Genomic DNA, 22627 nt, shown 5'->3' with positions numbered 1-22627 from the left:
AGAAGACAAACATGGGACGGCCAATATGAAAACAATTAATGCCAAAAATTATGTATGTTTAATCTTAGTTTGTCAATATTTTATACCTAAACTGCTGCCGAGTGCACTCTCCCATTGGGAATTGTCCCAACTAATTGAACCACAACAATTACAAATATTGAATACCCGATTTTTGTCACCAAACATATCAGCTGACAATGGTTTGATCTGAAATAATGTTTAAAAATAATTATTTTTATTTTATTTAAGATTGCATTTGGTTTATTTACATCTATTTCCACATTTTCATTAGTATAACCAGTCAATAATTTGCTGTATGGTTCTTCAAGCTGGGTTGTAGCTGTTGTAGTAGAGGTGTTGGTAAAAAATGTTGTGTCAATTGGAGCAGCTGTCCCTTCATCATCTGAGTAATCATAATCATCATAATAATCTTCATAATCTTCATCAATAGAAGGTGGTCTATATTGGCTAACAGGTGGTTTATTTTGAATAGTTTTGATGGAGTCATAAATATTTTTCATATCTGAACTGCTAACCGTCTCATACTTGTCACTGTTACAATTCTGAAGAAAACAAAAGTATACTTTTATTTTAATCTTTATGTATTTATGATTTATCTTTCAATGTAGTAATGTACCATGAATATTTTCTATCGAAAAGTATTATAAGAATCAATAGGACAATTTTAAAGTAAATAATATTAGAATTAATTAAAAATGTTAACTATACATAAATATTTTACCTTGCAACGACTATTCAGATCTTCTTTTTTTACAACAATTTTGAAGTAATTCAAAACTTCTTGTATTTGGTCATCTAAGTTATGATTTTGAACACAATAACATTGGCCGATCCGTAATTGTTTTGCTACCTACATTATTATTTTAGATAATTATTCATAAATTTTGTTTCAAAAAGTTATTTTATATATTTTACCTTTGAGAATGCATGTCCAAAGGCAATAAAATATAAATTGTTTGCTTTAATTTGGTTTATTATGTACTGGCAGTCATTGATTTTAGATCTATCAATTATGGAAGTATCAATACCACATTTTCGTAAACGTTCAGCTAACTTCTCTAATGTATTTGGTACCAACAATTTAAAATCCTTAACACTAGAAACTAGGGTATGAGGAGACTTTGATTTTATATTGGTTTTTGGCACACTCTAAAAATAAAAAATTTTATTTAATAAATTTATACAAACATTTAAAGCAAATATTTTTTGTAAATTACATGTCTGTTTTTTCTATTCCTTGGTTTAGGTTTCATTGTATCAGGATTATTATTATTTGATATTTTTTGACACACTTCATCAAATGGTATATTACTGGTCTTACATTTCTTTTTTAATATATTGTAAATTTCTAATAAACAATAAGCGTCCAATGCTGAAAATTAAATTAGAATTACAAATAAGAATATCTAAGTGAATAAAAGATAATATTAAACATAGCTAAAATAATTTCTTAATGATAATGACATATCAACTTTTTATTTAACATCTAACCCAATGCTTGTTTTTCGTTATAGTCTATATACTTGTAAAATAAGGTAATTACCAGCATATTTAATTTGATTATATCGCAATGGTATTTTTTCCCAATTTGAAAATTGTTCAATCTTATTTAATGGTTTTCCAAGACTTAATTTGACTAAATCTGAAAGACTATTATAGGCTATATCTTCATTTGGATCTATGACAATTAATTAATAATATTATTTAAGGAACACTGATATAATATTATTTTTACTCGAATATAAATATATTTAAAATTTAAAATTAATTAATACTTTGGAAAGGTAGCTGGAAATTCCACTTAGATTCTAGTTCTTTCCATAACAATTTTAAATCAACAAATCCAGGCCCATTCAGTTGTAGACAATCAATTGGTAATGTTGATCTAATCATTGATGCATCTCCTTTCCATTCAAAACCTAAAACCAATAATCTAGCTTTAGACAATAAATTAATTTTGGTTAATAAAAATTGATAAATATTTCATGCACTTGCCTAATTTTAATATATTTGTATTGCTAAATATATTCATTGAAAATTCTTCCCAGTGAAGCTTGAAATGTTCTGCTGGTTGCAATTGAGGTAAATGAAATATATAAATAGCATTTCTGGTAGCTAGTTGAATACAAGCTAAATCACTCTTATCACATGTCAACTCAGGTTTCCACTCACAGTCCAAGCCCAAAATATCAAAATTTGCATCATATAATTCAACATTGATTTTATCTAAAAATTCATCAAACTTTGATACCGAGTCAATTATATGTATTTGATGGTCAGGCAATGATAGTTCATGGTATTCCATAAACTTGTAATCTTCCATTGGTATTGATCTATCTATAGTTGCACTCCTATTAACCAACAGCATTACATACAATAACACATAATTTATAAATAAAAACCAATTTTTAACATACGCATTTTCGCTGAATAATAATTCTTGTTGTGTGTTCAGTGGCAATATTGCTGGATCAATAGAAAACAGTCGTGAAAAATAAATAGCCTCTTGAATATCACCATAGTTGTCTAGCATTTTAACAACTTCCAACATCATATCCACATTGTTACCAACGGATTCCAAAACCATTTCTCTCCAACCATCAATACCTTTAAAATATTAGTTATGATAATAATTCTGTATACCTATAAACCAATACTTGAGATTTACCAGTGACACCAGATTGATAACGATGAAACATGAACTTTAGAGCTCCTTTTTTTTTCTGTTTAGTTATGTTGGGTGCAAGTCCATTTGGGATACTATATTTCTTCATAATCCTCGTTAGATTCGTTTTAATTTGACTTTTGGTAGAAAAATTATTGTTGGCTGGAGTAACATTCAAACGTCTAAAATAACAGTTTACTATTTATTTTAAAAGAGTAAAAAAAATAGCTGAGACATTTATCAAAAGTAATACACATTAATATTTAAAAATAAAAATGTAATTAACGTAAAAGAGAAATATTAAATTTCTAAAATAATAACTACTTTAAAAATTAAAAAAAGTATTAGACTTACTTGGCTAATATGTATAAACAATCATCATTTTGGGCTAATAAATCATCAAAATATTTCACCAAAGCTTCTTGTTGAAATTTAGAAGTGACTAGATATTCTTCTGTTACAGACACCATGTTCAAGAAAAATAAGGGAAGTAAAAAATCTTCTACGGTAAATCGATCTTGTATATTTAAACTGATAGTAGCATAACATGCCTAAAAATTAAAATTAAAAAAATATTTAATGATGCTATAATATTCATAAAATATATTGATTTTATTGAGTACCAATAATTCACCTCTTTAAATTTTTTTTGTCTTATCGATTCTCTAATTAATCCTTCCATAAAGTCTAAATTTGTGTTACACTTAAAAATGTTTACAATGGTGTTAATTGTGTTTAAACACATTCTCTTCTCAAGTATCATTTTAAACGCTCGAATTTTCAACTCATCAGTTAACATTGATTCATATTCACTTTCATTCATTGTTATCCATTTGTAAAATTCTTCTGTTACTGCATTACAATTTAACATTATGATATTGCAACAGTAATACAAATAAGATCCACTTACTTGTATGAACCATGGTATTAGCTTTGCCCTTAATTCTATCTTCTGACACAACACTTACCAATTGCAATAAAGAATCATAAGGATTCAGACTGGTTTCAAAAAATTTCCTCAGTGTGTCTGTTAAGACTTTACTTTGTTTCCCTAGACAATACAAAATGATTAAATATGACGATTCAAGTAGAAATTGTTTTTGAAAAAAATTAATGCAATTAACACAAAAATAATAATAATACAAATACTGTAAACTTACAAGTAGCCCAAATATTCTGAATATGCTTGGCAATTTGTTGAACTTCTGGCTTGAATAATTGCGAAGATGACTGAAAACTTACAGAGGAAGATGTATAACTATTAATATTTCTCGATGGTTGGTCAGCAGTAACGATTGGGACGTACAATGGCTGAATTTCTGAAGACAAATAAAAATAATAATTCTTAGCTAAGGACTTAATAGTAAAATAGACTACATAAAAAACTATTTCATTGGGCAAACAAGCAAGACACAAGTGTGCTAACAATATCTATACAAGGGGTGAAATGCAATGTGTAAGTAGGATGTTACCATGAGACCGGTGATAGTGTCCACCTGGTGGCATCCCGCTGCTAGGTACTGTGCAATGCGTATCCGTAATAAGGTCTGTTTTGGCTACTCTCCTAGGCGATTGGTTCACAGAAGATGAACTACCTGCTCTATGGAAGTAACCAGATGTGGCACGGTATTGGCTGTTGTCTTCTTGACGGCCGGCCATGTTTTGTCTGGCGGATGGGAAATCGGTTGAACGTCAGCGAATGGGTCGGTCGGTGGTCATACGGCTACGTCAAGAAACAGTGGTGACAGTCAACTGGAACCAGGTCATGGCGAATTGCGAGGGTGTTCGGCGCCAACGCAAAATAGACGATCCGTATCAGAAATGGTGCAACTCTTCAGGTGACGAGTCGATGCCACAACAGAGCACGACCGACCGGGACGGTAAAAGGTCGGTGATATTTTGAGGACACGAGGAGGAATATCGCAAGTGCCGCAAGGCAAGCAAGGAATCAAATCGAACGACGACTAATATTCCTATATTTTTGTTATCGATCGTGACGAGCGGATACGAGCTATGAAGTAACGGTAATTATGACGAACGCATGATGGGTATCATCAATAATAACAAATAATACTATTATTGATATGCTATATGCTTTATGATGATATGCTATTATTATAATAGTGAATTGTGTTTGTTATCACGGGACAGCGATTCGTACGGCAGACCGCGCATAAAATATAAATACGTAACAGTGCGTTCAGACTTGTGCGTAACAATGTGCCATAAACGGCGTAAACCACTGACGGCCCCAGTTGATGTTTGCGATAAGTTTCTTTTTTTTTTTTTTCTCTCTTTCATAGATCCACTGTATTTTTCATGCTCGTTAACGGATGGTACTATCGATATAAATTATTATTCTTAATTAATAATATTAATATCATCAACAGAAACAACAGCACCAGCAGTTGACCATAGGCGCAAATAGGGTGGGGCTTGGAAGGGGGCTAAGCCCCCTAATGTGAGTTCAGCCCCTCGGATTTATTATCGTTTTATATCGTAAAAATGTATTATTTTATATAATTGGGATTTTTTTTTTTATTTAATTAAACTTTTATCTCGCAACATTACAGCTGTTAGTGATTATAACTAATAATAATATTTTAATGCTTATTTTAGATAATTGAATGCCGGCACTACACTTGCATAAGCAACGCGAGCATGGGAGTAGTTGTGTCGTCTCGCCTCACCACGCCTCGTGCGTGCTCCGTTCAGTGTCAGTTTTTTGGTCGCTAGTAAAAGAACATGAGACACGAAGCGAAGCATATCAACTACATTCTTGCGCTGTCTCGTGCTTGTCTAGTTTTTAAACAGCCGTTTGATTTTGCCTTGATTGTTTATTATTAAGTCGTTTACGTGATTAATTTTTTTTTTACGTTTAATAATTTATTAAAATGTCTGACTGGACTAACGAAAAAGCAATTTAATTTATGGAGTTTTATCAATCAAAGCTTATTTTATGGGATCCAAAAAATAGTTGGCATTAAGATAAGACCAAAGTGAATGATGCTTAGATCGCAACTAATAATCTGTTAATATACCAATTAATGAACTGAAAAATAAAAAAAATTCCATCATGCCAATGTTTCGTAAGCATTTAAGGAGAAAAAAAGCGTCGATCAACTGAATAAAACGAGAAAGTAGATGGTTGCTTTGCGTCGGTTCGGTGAGAGTATAGAGGCAAACTCTGGATAATGTAGAGGAAGCATAAAAGTATGGGGACATATCCTCAACTAATAATTGTTGGTTAAAACTTGAAGCGCTGAAGCCCCTCCCCCCCCCCAATTAAATTCCAATAATAATTATTGTTATGACTAAGGCTCGGAAATTGTAGAAGTTAAAAAGGCAAAATATACATTAAAAATTTTAAATCTGCAAAAAAATTATTTTGAAAAAATATTAATTTTAAATTAAATTTGAATTTTAATTCCAAAAAAAGTATAAATATAATAATAATGTGACGGACGACGGTGGAATATTGCGGTGGTGTTATGTCATATCTTATGTAAAACATATTACATAGAAGTAGGTACACGATTTTTAATAATGTAGTATGGTAGTAATATTTTATGATTGTTTTTATTTCAATTAATAATTATTGTTCTGAATCTGCGGAAATGGGGGGGTATGGAGGGCGAAGCCCCTCATAGTTCACATTGACTATATTTATTTATAGGGCTTCAGCCCTCCCAATATTTTAGACCTAGTTGCGCCAATGTATTTAACCCTGTCAGAGTATACAGGAAATCTTCTTACGAGTTGCTATTTTATCAATGAAATTAAATCACACTCCAATTACTATTGTAGCAACTTACTGTCCACCCAAACATAAAATCACGCCACTACAATATGAAAACTTTTTTAATTCTTTAGGTCACTATTTTATAGTGGGTGACGACCTAAATGCAAAAAACCAATCCTGGGGCTGCCACACTTCTATCCCAAAAGGACGCACTTTACTCCAAATAGTTTACCGCAAAAATTATTCCATTTTAGCTCCCCCTGACCCAACTTACTGCCTAACGTCTATAAATAAACGCCCACATATCTTAGATATATTTGTAGTTAATATCCCTACTAGATTAAAAAACGTCATAAATAATTGCTTAGATCTATGCTCAAACCATACTTCAGTCCTTTCTCTGGATGTTCAACCTCCTTCCCGGCCCCGTTAAGCTTGCCTTACGGATGGTATTACTGACTGGAATGAATTCCGCGAAATAATTGACCAAAACATCGACCTAATTTCGTGAACCAACCAGCCACCAAATACACAGACTGACTGACTGCATATCTAATTCCTTGGAAAAAAAAGAATACTGCATAGCAGCCCTCCTTGATATAGCCCAAGCGTTTGATAAAGTGTGGCATCCTAGTCTCTTGTACAAATTAAAAAAAAAACTTAACTTTACCTTACTACCTATTTTACAAATCTTGTCTTCAAGACCGTTATTTTGTGACGAAAATTGGATCAGAAATGTCGTCCTTGGTCAGAATATCTGCTGGGGTACCAAAAGGAGCCGTTTCATCTCCCATTCTTTACAACCTGTATTCAGCTGATCAACCGACAACACCTTACACCTCAGTTGCAGATTTTGCTGATGACAAAATTATCTACTCCTCGCACAAAGACCCAACAATTGTTAGCATGAATCTACAAAACCACCTAGACCTTATGTCTTCCTGGTACGATAAGTGGAAAATAAAAATAAATCACGGAAAATCTACCCATCTAACTTTTACATTAAATCGTGGAACCGTGCCACCTATAAACTTAAATAACCAAATTATTCCAAAATCCTCTAACTCCCGTTACATGGGCCTATTTCTAGATCAACGATTAATCTGGGCTGACCACATAAAAAAGAAAAAATCCTCCTAGACTCTAGACAAAAATCACTACAATTCTTACTCGGCAAACATTCTAAACTTAATATAAAAACAAAATTACTTCTATACAAAACTCTATTAATGCCCATTTGGACTTACGGGATTCAGCTATGGGGCATAGCTAAAAAATCAAATACAAATAAAATTCAAACCTTCCAATCTACAACTCTCCTTATATTCACAAATGCCCCTTTTTATGTTTCTAATCATACCCTTCATACAGATTTAAATATTAATACAATAGAAAAAACTGCCAAAATTTATTATAAACTTTATCACTCCCGACTGATGAACCACTCCAATCCACTTATCTCTGCTCTAGGTTCCGACACCATATCTAGTAATCCTAATTGAAGAGAAATGGTGTAGAGACTTAAATATTAATTAAATAAAAAAAAAAAAAAAATATGTATATATATATATATAGGCAAATTTTAATTTAACCTACTCTTAATATAAAATGTCGCCATTGGGTGGCTGCTTTTATCACTTACCTATGTCGAGCTATTATATAATTCCACATGTATACTTATTGTAATAATAACTTTCAGATTGCACGCTTTAAATAAAAGTTAAAAAAAAAATAAATAAAAATTAAAATGAAAACCAATGGTTTCCAAACTTTTTTTTGGAGGAAACAGAAATCGTACCTTTTTCGTTTTTGGCAGAAACGGGTAACTCCCATATAAACTGCTGTGGACCGTAAACGGCGAGATACCGGGCCGCGGGATGCTTAAAGTGCGGTTCTCGTGAAACCTACCTAGATGTCTCTCTTAGCTCCAGGGCTAGTGCCGTCATTAGCGGATAGACAATTTAGGCAACTGCAGGGCCGTAACTGAAAATTAATTTCGGAGATGGGTTTGACCACAGCTGTCGTTCTTATAGGCACGAGACTACGGGAGTGCATGAAGCCATAATGACTGTCCATGTACCTAGCAGTAATGTTTATAATTAACTATATTAATTACAGTTTAATTACTCCAAATATCCCACAAAAACATAATAATATTATATTTATTTAAACGTTAACTTACAGTCAAAGGTGGAACTAGGAATTTTTACGTCCGGGGAAAATGTTAAAATTATGCTCTATCACAGACTAATAATTAAATAATTCTCTAGAGAATTTTTTTCTGATAATTAATATACAACCAAATTTATTCAAATTTAATCTAATAATCGCTATTTATTTAGAATTTAGATATTAATAGTATTAAAGAATGATTTAAAATAAAATGACTACTATTTATATGGGGAGGAGCTCATTTTTGTTTATTCATCCAAAGTGTCAATGACTCTATTGTAGGCAGTGACGTAACTGAGAAAAAACCTAGGGGGGACAATATAATATATTTATTATTACCAAAACCCTGACACCCCTCCCCCTCACCAGTTAAAACATATTTTTATTGTATGTATTTTATACACTATATCTAATTGTTTGATTTTACATAAGTCTTTTAACTCATTTTATGGTTTAGATAAACATAAATTGTAGGTAGCATGTACTAGGTACCAATATTGTTAAATAATATCCGTAAGAGTTCATTAATAAAAAGTGCTATTTGTACTGTTGGATTATCTGGGGAGGGGGGAGCAAAATTATACCTCTATCAAGGGCAATTGCACCCCCCCACAATTACGCCACTGATTGTAGAGGCACCGCTTAGGAATAAGAAAATTTTATTATTTTTGGTTAGGGCCTCGAAAAAACTGCACTGCTTCTGGCAGTCTATTGTGACTTTATTTGAACCTTATAACTATTGTCGAGATGTCAATAATATTAAAAATCATTGGTCAAATTGAATATACATTCATAATTGAGTTTTATTATAATACGAATGAAGAAATTGAAAAAAAAAAAGATGTTGGTTTTTTTGTCCAAATAATCTATAATTGATTGCGATGTTAGGTATTTTATTAGTAGCTTTTGTAGCTCAACAACTGTTAAAAATTATGCTATATTATGTACAAAGCTTTTATAGTCTCGGGATAGTTAAACAACTTCCGTTTTATATACGTATTAAAACACTTCTTGGGACTGCAGTCCCCATAAATTTGATAAAAATCATACCCCACAGATTTTATCAACAAAAATGTATCCAATTCTAATGGTTGAAATTTAATTAAAAAATTTAAATTAAATTTAATATTGGTTCTAAATAAATGGAATTATTGACTGTAGTTAGACAAAATGACTATTTTTAATGTTTTGCTCACTGAATTTACAAACATAAAATGTTAATTATTTAAAATAGTAAAAAAAAATGTAATTACATATTTATTAGGTTTTTGTTTTTGATTTATACTGTAAATACACTAAGATATGAAATCAATAATTGACATTTTTAACTTGAACAATAATATAATATTCAAATACATAATTTTGTATAAATTGTCATGAAGGTGATTTATTTATTTCATTAAATTAATTGATTGAAAACAAAACAATTTAAACACATAATTATTAATGCTATATTGTACTTTATTTAGAATCAAAGCTAGGATGAGTGATAAACATAACTATTAATTATAATAACACTAAAATAATTAAAAACTATTTGAAATCGGTTTATAAATTTCTAACAAGAGTATTTAATATTAACAATAATTTATTTGTTAATTGTATTACAATCAACGGCACTCGAAATATTTTAGGAATAAAAAGTGCATTAGCTTATCTGGACAACTGGCACACAATAGTAAATTAAAAATATTTTTTAATTTCCATGTCTTATTATACACATGATAGGGAATGTAGCTACATAATTCAAATTTACATAGTTAAATACAAACAAAATATAATTACACAATGAAATTATGTCAATAGGTATGTTCCTAAAGTATGAATTATTTATTTACAAATACAATTAGGAATCTTTTAGTATTTATAATGTATTAGTATTTTAATCTTAATTGTAAGATATATAAATAAGTGCAGTCTTTAAAACATTTTGAATTTGAATAAAGAATTGCAGGATAAGTCAAAACAAACAGAAAGAATTTTCAAAATTTTAAATGACATTACACACTACATTAGTAGTTACTCATTGATCACAGATTATAGATTTAAGAATTTTATGCAATACAAATCTGTAAAATCACTTTAGTTAAGTATTTTTAAACCACTATTATTCTCCTTATTTTCACATAGTAAAAATGCAATTTATGAAAATACATAATTACATACATCTAATAATATTTTTTATAAAAGACTAATAAACAAATCAATGATTTTGAATTGACTATTAGTTTTATTAAAAATTAGTTGGTACCATAAAATGTTTTCTCGTTTTGTATTCATTAACAATTTGAATAAAAAATAAAATACATAATAGTAAAACAATAAAAAACTTTCATTGTTTTAATATTCAACAATCTAGTTTGTTAATTACTAATGACTTAGTTTAAGTATTTTCTGTAATTTGTTGCAAAATACATAAATATAATTACATTACAATTTATAGATTAATTAATATACAGCAACAAATCAAATAGCTATGATATACATTGAGGTTTAAAATTGGATACTTGTATGTACAATACAAATATTTATGATCTAAAACTACAATATATACTAAAATATGGGGCAAGTTGATCAATATATTAATACAATAACTTAATTAAGTCATGAACGATAAAAAAAAAACATAAAACTGAATACACATGTAAAATAAAAGGAATTATTAAGAATTAAAATACTTAAACAAATTATTTTAACCACCAGAATTGGTAGTTTCTTCATCATCTTCATCATCAAAACCAAAACAATTTTCAACACCATCACCACATTCTTCTTTCACATCTGATAATGATGCCGTTTTTAAAATTGTTAGATCTTTTTGACTTGGAGCTAAATAATAAATTGTTTAGTTATAACCTAATTAACTATTTTAAGTATAATTTTACTTACAAGATTGGTCAACTTGTTGTATTGATACATTATTAGAAGAATAATTATCCACCTGTTCTCGACCATCTAGTTGAATCACTTCAAGTACAACATATTGCTGCCCATCTTCACCTTCTACTGCTACAACTCCAGTTTCCCTTGTCGGAATACTTGTATCCTCTTCAGATTCATCATCATTGGGTGAATCTGTATACTGCATTAATTTTTTTTTTTACAATTTACAATAATTTATATAAATATAGGCCTGTGTATATTGTTACTTAATAAGTCAGTAATTGTTGATATCATTATTAAAAATAACTTCTTTCAAGACTTTTTTATAATTTTGAGATTTTAGACATTTGTTAATTTGTAAATTAGGATAAATGAAAATCTAAAATGTTTTAAGTATTTTCAATTTTCAACCATTTACTGTATATATATATATATATATATATATATTTTTTTTAAAAGATATCAATAATCTGTACCCATGGATACAATAAGAATATATGCTAATAGAATGTAAGTAAGAAAATGTAAAGAAAGAAGTCACCTAGTGGTGGCACTACCAGTTGAAACCATATGATATATTAGTTTTCAATATATTTAAGATATATTGATACATGTTCATAACTACATATGTATTCAGACGAGTTAAAAAAAAAAAAACAATTTAATTAATGAGTATTTATTTTCTTTATAAGAGACTGAAACATTTTAATTACATAGATGCACTAGTCTATAATATAATATACATACTTCTAGTCTTTGTTTAATTGCTATATTTCGATCATTTCCAGTTGATTCTTGCATATGAACTTCCATATGTCTCAATAAATTTCCTTTATGTCTAAAAGATCGTTGACAAGTATTACACTGATGTGGTTTTTCATGTGGTAGGGGTGGTATATATGCTGGATTATGATATAAATTATGATGTCGACGTAGTAATTGTTTTTGTCTGAATGACTATAAAATTTTTTTAAAAAATATGTTATATATTTTTTAATTAATATCTAGTATATATATATATATTATACATATAACTTTTTTTACACATGTATATACAATAATCATAATATAAGTGAGATATCATAGTTTTCATAAACATGCACATTCCAAAATCAACAACTAGTATTCTAATAAGACTCAGGTTTTCAAAAATCATACTTATAATTAAATTATATGCATACATGTTATATATATATGGTCAAGATTTATATTCTCATTTACTATTAATATTATTACGCAATTGTTGCACATTTTTTCATTTTATTAACAAAACAAAATATTTAGATATTTGATAATCAACTATGACATACACTGTACTTATCAGTATAAAACAGCTTTCAGTATTGAAAGTCAGCTACCACGTTGGTGAACATGCTTGGGGTGATAACTTAATAATACCATTCATTATATTATAGAATTAGTTATAAATCGGAAAATTTAAAAATAAACTTTTAATTTGCGTTTAATAATTTTAGCCTGTCCTTTATATTGTTTATTATAAATTATTATATTATTTATATATACTGCCCATAATTTATGAGGAAAATAATCCCAGTGGAGTAACACTTTGAATAATATCCACAATTTATGAAATTGGATAGTAAACATACATATGATATAACACTGCTCAATATTTTGCTCTATTACAAAATTGAACTGATGTATAATAATCAATAAAGTGATTACCAATTTATACTAAATATTATCAATAAATAAAATTATTTCAAATTTTATGTATTAAAATAAATTAAATTTTGAATACAGCTAACACTGACAATTACAGCCATTGTTACATATTTTATACTTTAATTTATATTAAGCTACATTAAATTAATAAATTATATATATATATATATATATATAATACATACGGTATATAATTTTTAATAAAAATAAAATTGTAATGGATATCATTCTTGCGCATTTCTCCATGTTTTTAATGTGTTTAAATCTGGACTCTAATAAATTGTACAGTACGTTTGATTTTTAATATACTATTTAGTATTACATTTTAAAACGTTTAATAATTCAAATTTAATAATAGTACTACTATGAGCTCTATTGGATGATTTTAAATTGAATATGAAATTATTTGTCTATGTGGTTATTTAAAAATGATTCATTTCATTGCTATTATTTTTCTCTACAATTTAATTAGGATAATAAAACAAATTTACCTGATCACAAAGCTTGCAATGGAATGGTTTTTCATCAGTATGAATTAACATATGAGTTTCAAGATGACGTTGAGACATGGAAGCATAAGGACACAATTCACATTTATAACATTTTTCCCCTTCGTGTGATTTGCAATGTACCTGAAGTAAATAATTATTAAGTAATATATTTAAGGATACTTGATTTATTTCAATACCTTATATTGGTAACGATCAGGAAATGCTTCACTACATCGTTTGCACTTAATTGGTTTATCTGAGGTATGAAGCTTTTGAACATGTATACGTAAATCAGTTCTTCGGCCACAAGTGGCTGGACAATGTTCACATTTAAATACAGGTTTTTCTCCTAAAATCATAATATATCATTAAAATTACCATTAATTTCACATTGTAAAATTTAAAATTTACCGCTATGTATTAATCTATGGGTTTTCAAACTATTAGACTGTGTAAATCTAGAAAAACAAATGTCACATTCATAAGGCTTTTCGCCAGTATGTATACGTAAATGACGTTTTAATTTAAATGTATCTGGACTTGCATATGTACAATGAGGACACTAGAAAAAATAAATAAATAATTAAAAAAAAAAACCAGACTACATTTATAAATTAATACTTGGTATGGTCGTTCACCAGTATGACATCTCATGTGATTTCTCATTTTACTAAGTTCTACACTAGCATAATCACATATTGTACATTTATGTGGTTTTTCATGGGTGTGCTTATATCGAACATGTCTTACAAGTTCTCCTGCAATTTAATCAATAATTAATAAAATATTTGAGAAGTATAAAAAGATATTAACTATTAAATAAAAAACATAACAAATAATATATAATAAAAAAAATAAAAATAAGTAAATACTTGTAAATTAATGCATAAATAAATAAATTCTTAGTTATAAGTATTATTATATTTGTGATGTACAACAGGTTTCAAATTAAAAATTCATTATTAGCTATATACAAAATAAATAAAATAAAGTTAGTCTTTAATAAAACATTAATATTTCATATTTCAATCATTAATAATATACAATCAATAAAATTTGTAATTAGGTACACTGAGTGTCAATGATTGAAATAAAAAATGTAAATGTATTACTAAAGACCAAAATAAAGTGTGGTAAATTTTATCATAATGCAACTAACACCAGGTTAACTTTGTATATACGCTTGATATATTAACCTATCTGATGATGAATTTTTAAATCGAAAATGGTTATACATTATAAATATAATAATACTCCAGGCAAAGTATTTATTTACTTTCTATATATTTTCTATATATAAACTATTTATTTATATATTAATAATATTTATTGTTAATTAATATTATAGTTAACAAACCTGATGTTGTAAAAGCACTAGGACAACTCCGACATTGATATGGTTTTGTTCCAGTATGGGTGTTAACATGATTTTGCAATGAAGTAAGAGTTTTAAAACCACGTTCACATACAGTACACTTATGTGGACGTTCTTTGGAATGCGATTTCATATGGCGAGAAAGTAGGTATCTAAAAAAAATAAATAAATAATGAAGAATTTTACAGTCAATTTTTAAAGAGTTCAAAAAGGATGAGAAATATAAAATAAATTTATAAGTAGAAAGATTAAAAAATATTTTTTATAGAAATATACTAGTAATTTCTTTTAAATAACATTATTACCTATTGCTTATTACACAAGTTTAATAACTATATAATAGGTATGTTTTTTATATAAGTGCGGTAGAATCAATCAATTTCTCTTTCAAATAAAGTGAATAAGGTATACATTAATTTCCTTTTAGGTTCAATATTTAGAATAAAAACTGTTTAATATTGAATTTAAAACGTTTATTTAAAAATTTGAAAAAAATGTCATTGCGAAAAAAAAATAAATATATACATATATATTACCTTTTTCCAGTTGTATAATTACAATAATTACACATATGTGCTTGAGTCACAGTTTGTGACTTTTTTGGTGCTAATTTGGGTATTTTTGATTTGTCATCTTCTTCACCAGATTCCTAAATATAACTTTTAATAGTAATAATAACTTTCAATATTTGTCAAACTTACAATAACATCTAATTTTTTGGCATTAGTTGGATCTTCACCATCATTGAAATCATATACATTGCTAACATCTGGATCATCTGGATCAGGATCATCTTGAGAAATCTCCATGCTGATATTGGAAGTTTCCTCATTTTTTTCATTAGGTTGTTTGACAACATAAAGTACATAATTGTTTGGTTCAGTTTCAGTTTGAACAAGAGTAACCGTTTGATATCCAGTACCATCTGCCAAAGCCACAATCTAAAATTATAAAATATTATTATTACAAATAACTTAATGAAAACATATAAATAAATTTACTTGTGGTATTTCTTTTTTAATTTTATCTTGTTGACTAGGAAGAACAATTTGGGTAACATTATCTATATTATTTTCATTTGTATCAGCCATCATTTGTGCATCATGTTCAGAAAGTCCTAACAAAATATATTTTTTAATTTAAAATTTACAAATAAATTAGAAGAACATTAAATTAATTCACCTCCAACCATAACCATTTGACCATCTCCTGTGGTTGTTTGATAATAATATTGGACATTTTGATCAATGAAATATGTATGCTCTACAGAATCACCATCTAAATATATTTTTATTTTTTTTGTATAAAATATAATTATTTAATAGAGAAAAAAAATGAAATGAAAATAACACATACCAGTAGTAACTTGTGTCACTTCATTACCCTCTATCTCTTTATTAAATGAATCTAAGTAATTTTGTATATCAGTAATATTTTCAGTTCCTGAGGTAGATGGCTCCAACTTAATTCCATCAATAGTCATTGTATTTTCAGATGACCCACTATCTAATACTAATAAAAATAAAAATTGTTAAACTAATAATAAAACAAAATATTATGAAAATCATTAGTACTGAAAATAATAAATACAATAAGAACTAATTTGTAAAAAATAATAACAATAAAAAAATATTTGATAAAAATCACTAGACAAAAATGATATAAAAATATCTAAATATAAAGTATAAATTATTGTTACACAATAAATTAGGCTTGTTTGATATTTTTCAACCATATTCCATAATTAAGAGTTAAAATAAAATATTTTATGTTTAAATAATCATTAAGTAAGCCATGATTTTTTAATAACAGCATAATGTAAAGCTATTAAATACTATATAAATTTACTAGAGATGAAAAATTAAATAAAAAAATCTAATACAAAAATAATACTATATTTATGTTGGAATCTAGATGGTCATCAGTTTTTATCAACAGCAAACAGATCACCCATTTAATTATACAACTTAAAACAGCAATTATACTCCATTATTAAACAGACAGTAGAAAATATGTTATACTGGCATAAAAATTTTTCACCAAATATCTTTTTAAAAAGGAAAAATTAGAAAAGTTTGGAAGCATAGATAGGTACTTGTGTACTGTAACAAAAAACTTTTAAAGTGGCATATATCATCAATTATTAATGATGCAATTAAAAATGTAAATGTAAACAATTAAATACTAAAAAAAAAATTTTTTTTAATTTAAAATACAAATTTAAAAAATACATTTAAATAGAACTGATATTATCTAGATTATTTTACTATTAATAGAAATAATTTATTGTATGATGTTAAATAAATGAAATCTTAGAGCATCAAATAAATTTACTAAGTTGTTTTTTTAAATAAAATAAATCGATTAAAACATAAAAATAATTAAATTTAATAATAATACTAAAAGACTAAATATGTACTTAATTATTTTAATTAATTTTTATCTGCATAAAAATATTTTCATAATGGTAATTTTAACTATCAACAGTACAAATTTAAAAAAATTGTAACTAAGAGTAGTGTATTACAGTAATTGAAAAATTAAATTACCTATAGTTGTTCCTTCAGGTATTGCATCATTTTCAGACATTGTTGGTTTATCGTCAATCAAATACCTATAAAAAAATTAAAAATTACTATTTGAATCATTATTCTATATCACTAGAATGTACATGGTATACTTAAAGGTTTAACTACAATTAGTTCAATTAATGTTTACAATAAAGCGCACGAGTTTAGGTGCTCAATGAACGAAATTCATCAATATCTCTACAGTAAATTTTACGTATACTTGATAAAAATATGAAATCATCACAGTTCTTTGACAAAAACTGTTACGATTTAAATGTAATATTTTACTTAATAATAAAAATAAAAAACAAGAATAAAACATGGTATATATATTATAAAATCGAAATGTACAATAAGTTTGGCTGATTGAAAATAATTAAAATAATTTGAAAAAAAATATAATCGACTTTAAGTAAATAGAAGTATAAACGTTATCCAAGTCACCAGGAGGGCATAAAAAACCAGATTAAATTATTATATCATGTACGGACAACGGGTATACGCCGCTGTGAATGACGTTAGAACAAAGGGGGAAAATGTGTACGATATTCCGTTGTTGCTGAATATTATTATTGATTAAATCCAAAACGCCGAGTTTGGGGCAGCAGTAGCAGCAGCAGCAGCCGCTGCTGATAACGATTCCACAATAAAAGAAAAAATGAAAACATCGATCGGGGCTCTGTAATGTTTATTTATTCTGCCCGTATCGTATATTGTATATATATATACATATATATATATATGTATATATTTTTTTATATAGCCTATGAACAGATTAAATTTCGAGAAAACATCCGTTCAATCCGTAAACTAATACCAACTCAAAACGCGTCGTTTGTGTAATATTATATATGTATACGTATTTTTTCTCCAATCTTAATTAGCATTAGTCTGGCAACTAATGTCTTACGGGACCACAACCATAATGATGATAATGAAAAATAATAAAATAGTAATAATAAGTATTATTATTATTGTAATAATGATAAGTATGGAGATCGACCGCCGGCCAATAGATGAGACTGACAATAATCAACGTTCGTCAAGACTGAGGAACAGCAGTGGACGGTGGTCGTAGCGACTATACAGTGGACACCTAACAGCAAGAGGCGACTGCGGCGACAATGGACGTAGCAATAACAACTATAGCAATCGCAACAGTTGTTGAAACAGTCGCAGAGATTTAATGAATAATAATAATAATAATAATATAAATCATGGACGGATATATAGATAAGACGGAAGGAAACAACCAAACGTTTGCGGAACGCTGCCTATCGGGAATTGAAAAAAAAAAAAAGACACTTTTAGTATTCTACTTACACGTTTTGTACACGGGGGGCATTAACAGCGAAATATATATAATTCTATGAAAGCGCCGCCACACGGCAACCGTACATTGCGACGTGTCGTTGGTCGCTGTCGCCACCGCCGCGCTGCTCATGAACGCGCGCCGCAATAACAACAAACGGGACACGGGAACGACGCGGCGCGCTCGAGTTTCCGTTATCACTGCGGTACACAGTCACACGACGCAGCAAGACGGATTACGTGCGACAACGGCGTTGTGGCCACTATTTGAGTAGTAGACGGCGACGGCGACGGCGACGGCAACGACGACGAACCCGCGGTGGTCGTGCGGAGACGCGACGGCTTTACACAAAAATATTGTTGCGTTCGACAGAATACTCGAACGACCGGTGGGTAATATCGTCGTTGCCGTCGTACTTACGTTATGTTCGCGGCGGTCATGCGTGCCTTGTCGATCGGCTGCGGGTGCGTATACGTCACGGCGTCGGTGGCGTCGTCGTCTTTGTCTCTATGCTTCTCCCGAGTTCGTTGGACGCGACGCGTTGTGCACTGATATTATCATCCGTTTATATCTGTCGCTAGCAATCGTGGAGTACGGTTGATCGGTTACGGCGGCCGTCCGTGCGCGCGACGGTTTCAGGGACGGCGTCACGCTGACGACGCTTGGTGACGGGGATGGTGGCGGAAGCGGATCGGTTACGAGTGTCGAAAAAAACGGTCGCCATTTTTTTCCATTCTAGTTTTTTTTATGTATATATAATCATATATAAATATATATAAAAATATACCTCGTTACGTACACTGAACGGGCTATTGTTTTGCTACACCCGATGTTGACGGGTATTACGGGTTCCCGCCTGCCAGCAGCTGCTTTCCGCCGTCCGACATTCGTGAGTCGCGGTCGCTACCGCCCGTTTCTATACCACGGTTGGCGATACCGACCGGTCGTCCAATAACTCGCTATCAAAGACGTTCTTAATATTCGCGGGTTTCCGCCTTTGTTTCTATTTCATTACAGAATAAAGTTTTATCATTACAAGTAGTCACTACCAATGGACTCCAAGAAACTGTATGAAACTGCTAGTTCATTTATAAAACACGATACATCATATATCAAATTTTAGGTATCCGCTGATGGCGCGGATACAAGGGGGGCTGAAGCCCCCTCCTTAGATATTAGGTAGAACTTTATCAGATGTAGATACTTAAAATATTTAAAAAATTAAACGTAAGAAATAATGTACAAATCGACATACCTACGCAATAAATCATGGCAGTAACTCACTTTACCAGCACCCTTTTTTTTAATTTTTAGATCCGCGCCTGTCCACCGAGACTATCGCAGATTCCTATTCCCAGTTCCAGTACCGGCCTATGCATATACTTAATTATTTTAATTTTACTTGAGCAAATTTAAACATAAATTGTATTATACAAATGGGCATTAATAGATATTATATATAGTTAGCAAATATTGAATAAATATTGTACAATAATATATAATTAATTACAGGATCAATAGAATTTATAGAATTATTTTTAGAAATTATTGGAGAATTTATCGTTAATACTTAAATATAAAAAAAATATCGAACTTTTAGGTCTTTAGTCCCAGATTATAATTTATCTTCGATTCATATCATTGAAAAACTTCATTACGTATGAAAATCGTGTGAACTATCATTAAGTATACAGGGGCGGGTCTAGGGGGGTTCAGGAGGTCAGCTGACCCACAGTTAATATTTGTTGACAAAATTGGCCTTTTAGAATTTTTTTTCTCTTTTTAGGCCTTGATTTGGACTTTTGGACAGTTGGGCCATCGGAGTTACTTGAAAAATAAATGCCATGTATATTAAAAATTTTAAATTTTTCAATTCATAATTTATATTTTAAATTATATCGTTTTAGTAGAAAGTTAAGCAAATTATATTTTATTCAGTGACATATATAGGAATTAATTTCGGGGAGGGGGGGGTAAAAAATATATACTAAATGAAGGTTATAAATTAACTTATTTTTAATAACTATGAAAATTAGAATACATAAATTTAATTACAGGACAAAGTCTAATTTTCGAGGTAGATTTGCAAAATTATTTATCACTTCTTCAGTGTTTATTGAAATACTTCGATGAATTGACATGAGATAATCCTGTTAGTCGATTTTCGCTTGTACTTTTTCTCAAGCACGATTTCAATCTTTTCAAAATCGAAAACGATCTTTCTGATGACGCTGTTGAGACTGGTAAAGTTATTAATATTGACATTAAGTACCATATATTTGGAAAAAAAATCAACGGATAGTTTATTCAAAGTATCAATAGCAGATTTGGATTTCTGACAAACCACGGAACATTTGCAATTATTCTAAGGACTTTGTATTGGACAATTTGCATTTTTTTGATGTGCGAGGATGCACAATTACCTCATACCGGGCAAGCGTAGGTAAGAATTGGGCGTATAATTTGCTTAAAAATTAGGAGAAAGCATTTTTTTCCCATACTAGACAGTTTGGTTTTAATTAATACATAGATTAAAGAAATGCACTTGTGGGTCGTACTAACCATAAATTTCGAGGGAGGTTTGAACCCCCAAACCCCCCCCTATACCTATACGCCACTGATTTTATTCCGTACGTTTGTTGCGCTGTTAAAATTAGATTATATTTATTAATCGTAAATAAGTCATTATCGGTGGTAATACTAATTCTAAAATGTAAATAAATATATATACTTATACACTTTTATGAGCATATTGTGTTTTTTTTTTTTTACAAGACATTAATTTCTAATTCAGTTTCATCCCTAATAAATGGCCTCTTGAAATGGCTTGACTCATAGTTCCCCGACTCTGGATCCGCCCCTGTAAGTTTATCGACTTATATTCATTTCAGGTGGCAATAAATATAAATATTATCGTCATCAGTGGCAGTCAACCGTGTGGGGGTTTGAGGGGGGATATATCCCCCGTGACCTTTCTTTCGATATTTATATTTCATGCATGTTATACCTGATATAATATAGGTATTCATTTTTTTTCTAAAAACAAATATTATCCTTGGTAAATAGTAGATCTTATATCTTACTACTATATTATTTAGTGTAATTTATACATTGTCACTGTATACGGTATAATAATTATTATACAACCTATCTGGGCTCATGTCTATGAATTAGGCTACTATTATTATTTGTATTTATTATTTAGTTGTCTATACAAAATATACGAGAAGTACCTCGCCGATAATCAAGAATACTTAATATCAAATAAGAATTATCACCCTCCTCTCCTTGCATACCGATATCGATACGGACGAGTTAAAATCACTGAGTTATAGATGTTATAATTATTATAGTTATAATAGTTATAACTGTCATTCAGCCACAAGTAATATTAACATCATTCGTTATAAGTGCTAAAAGAAAAGATGGCTCAATATTGAGTTTTTTCAAAAAAGTTTAACAATTAGATGATGTCAATGTTGATACCTTTGAATCAGATGTTCCTTTACCACAAAAAGACAGACGAGACAGTAGACATATTGAGACAGACATATTTTACCATAACTTATATACTGAGTGAAATAATTGTTGCATAGTAAATATTTTTTGTCGTCTAGAAGATGATATCTTTAATTACTGGACGACAATGATGTTTCGGCAAAAATTAAAATACTTTTAGTGATTTCATTAATTAATTTGGTACCTAGTTA

General features: G+C 29.3%; 2 protein-coding genes across 4 annotated transcripts; both read right to left on the bottom strand.

Annotated features, from left to right (window-relative positions):
• Nucleotides 1-39: 39 nt before the first annotated feature.
• LOC112685902 (exonuclease mut-7 homolog) lies at nt 40-4765 on the bottom strand. The gene is made up of 15 exons (XM_025557948.1): nt 4159-4765; nt 3847-4005; nt 3597-3737; nt 3321-3538; nt 3041-3237; nt 2690-2868; nt 2439-2628; nt 2017-2372; nt 1797-1940; nt 1565-1699; nt 1239-1393; nt 937-1170; nt 743-871; nt 270-563; nt 40-207 (listed from the first exon to the last, which is right to left on the bottom strand). Exons 1-15 carry the CDS (start codon nt 4343-4345, stop codon nt 73-75), a joined length of 2853 nt encoding a protein of 950 aa, XP_025413733.1. The 5' UTR covers nt 4346-4765; the 3' UTR covers nt 40-72.
• A 6456-nt stretch (nt 4766-11221) lies between these two features.
• LOC112685907 (transcriptional repressor CTCFL-like) lies at nt 11222-19698 on the bottom strand. Of its 3 annotated transcripts, none has more exons than XM_025557953.1 (15): nt 19338-19698; nt 17585-17649; nt 16392-16547; nt 16218-16313; nt 16037-16152; nt 15737-15976; nt 15572-15684; nt 15018-15187; nt 14282-14418; nt 14072-14222; nt 13858-14009; nt 13661-13801; nt 12231-12440; nt 11490-11682; nt 11222-11429 (listed from the first exon to the last, which is right to left on the bottom strand). In XM_025557953.1, exons 1-15 carry the CDS (start codon nt 19355-19357, stop codon nt 11293-11295), a joined length of 2097 nt encoding a protein of 698 aa, XP_025413738.1. In that variant the 5' UTR covers nt 19358-19698; the 3' UTR covers nt 11222-11292. The 3 variants fall into 3 exon arrangements, with proteins under 3 accessions (XP_025413738.1, XP_025413740.1, XP_025413739.1); XM_025557955.1 differs by lacking the exon at nt 19338-19698 and adding an exon at nt 18929-19331 and having other exon boundaries at nt 11293-11429; XM_025557954.1 differs by lacking the exon at nt 19338-19698 and adding an exon at nt 17707-18267 and having other exon boundaries at nt 11293-11429.
• Nucleotides 19699-22627: the final 2929 nt, after the last annotated feature.

The sequence above is a fragment of the Sipha flava genome, unplaced genomic scaffold (genome assembly GCF_003268045.1).
Source record: "Sipha flava isolate LNK unplaced genomic scaffold, YSA_version1 298_pilon_pilon, whole genome shotgun sequence".
Classification (NCBI taxonomy): Eukaryota; Metazoa; Arthropoda; class Insecta; order Hemiptera; family Aphididae; genus Sipha; species Sipha flava.
Note: the sequence above shows the minus strand (reverse complement) of the source record. Positions and strands in the feature narration are given on the sequence as shown.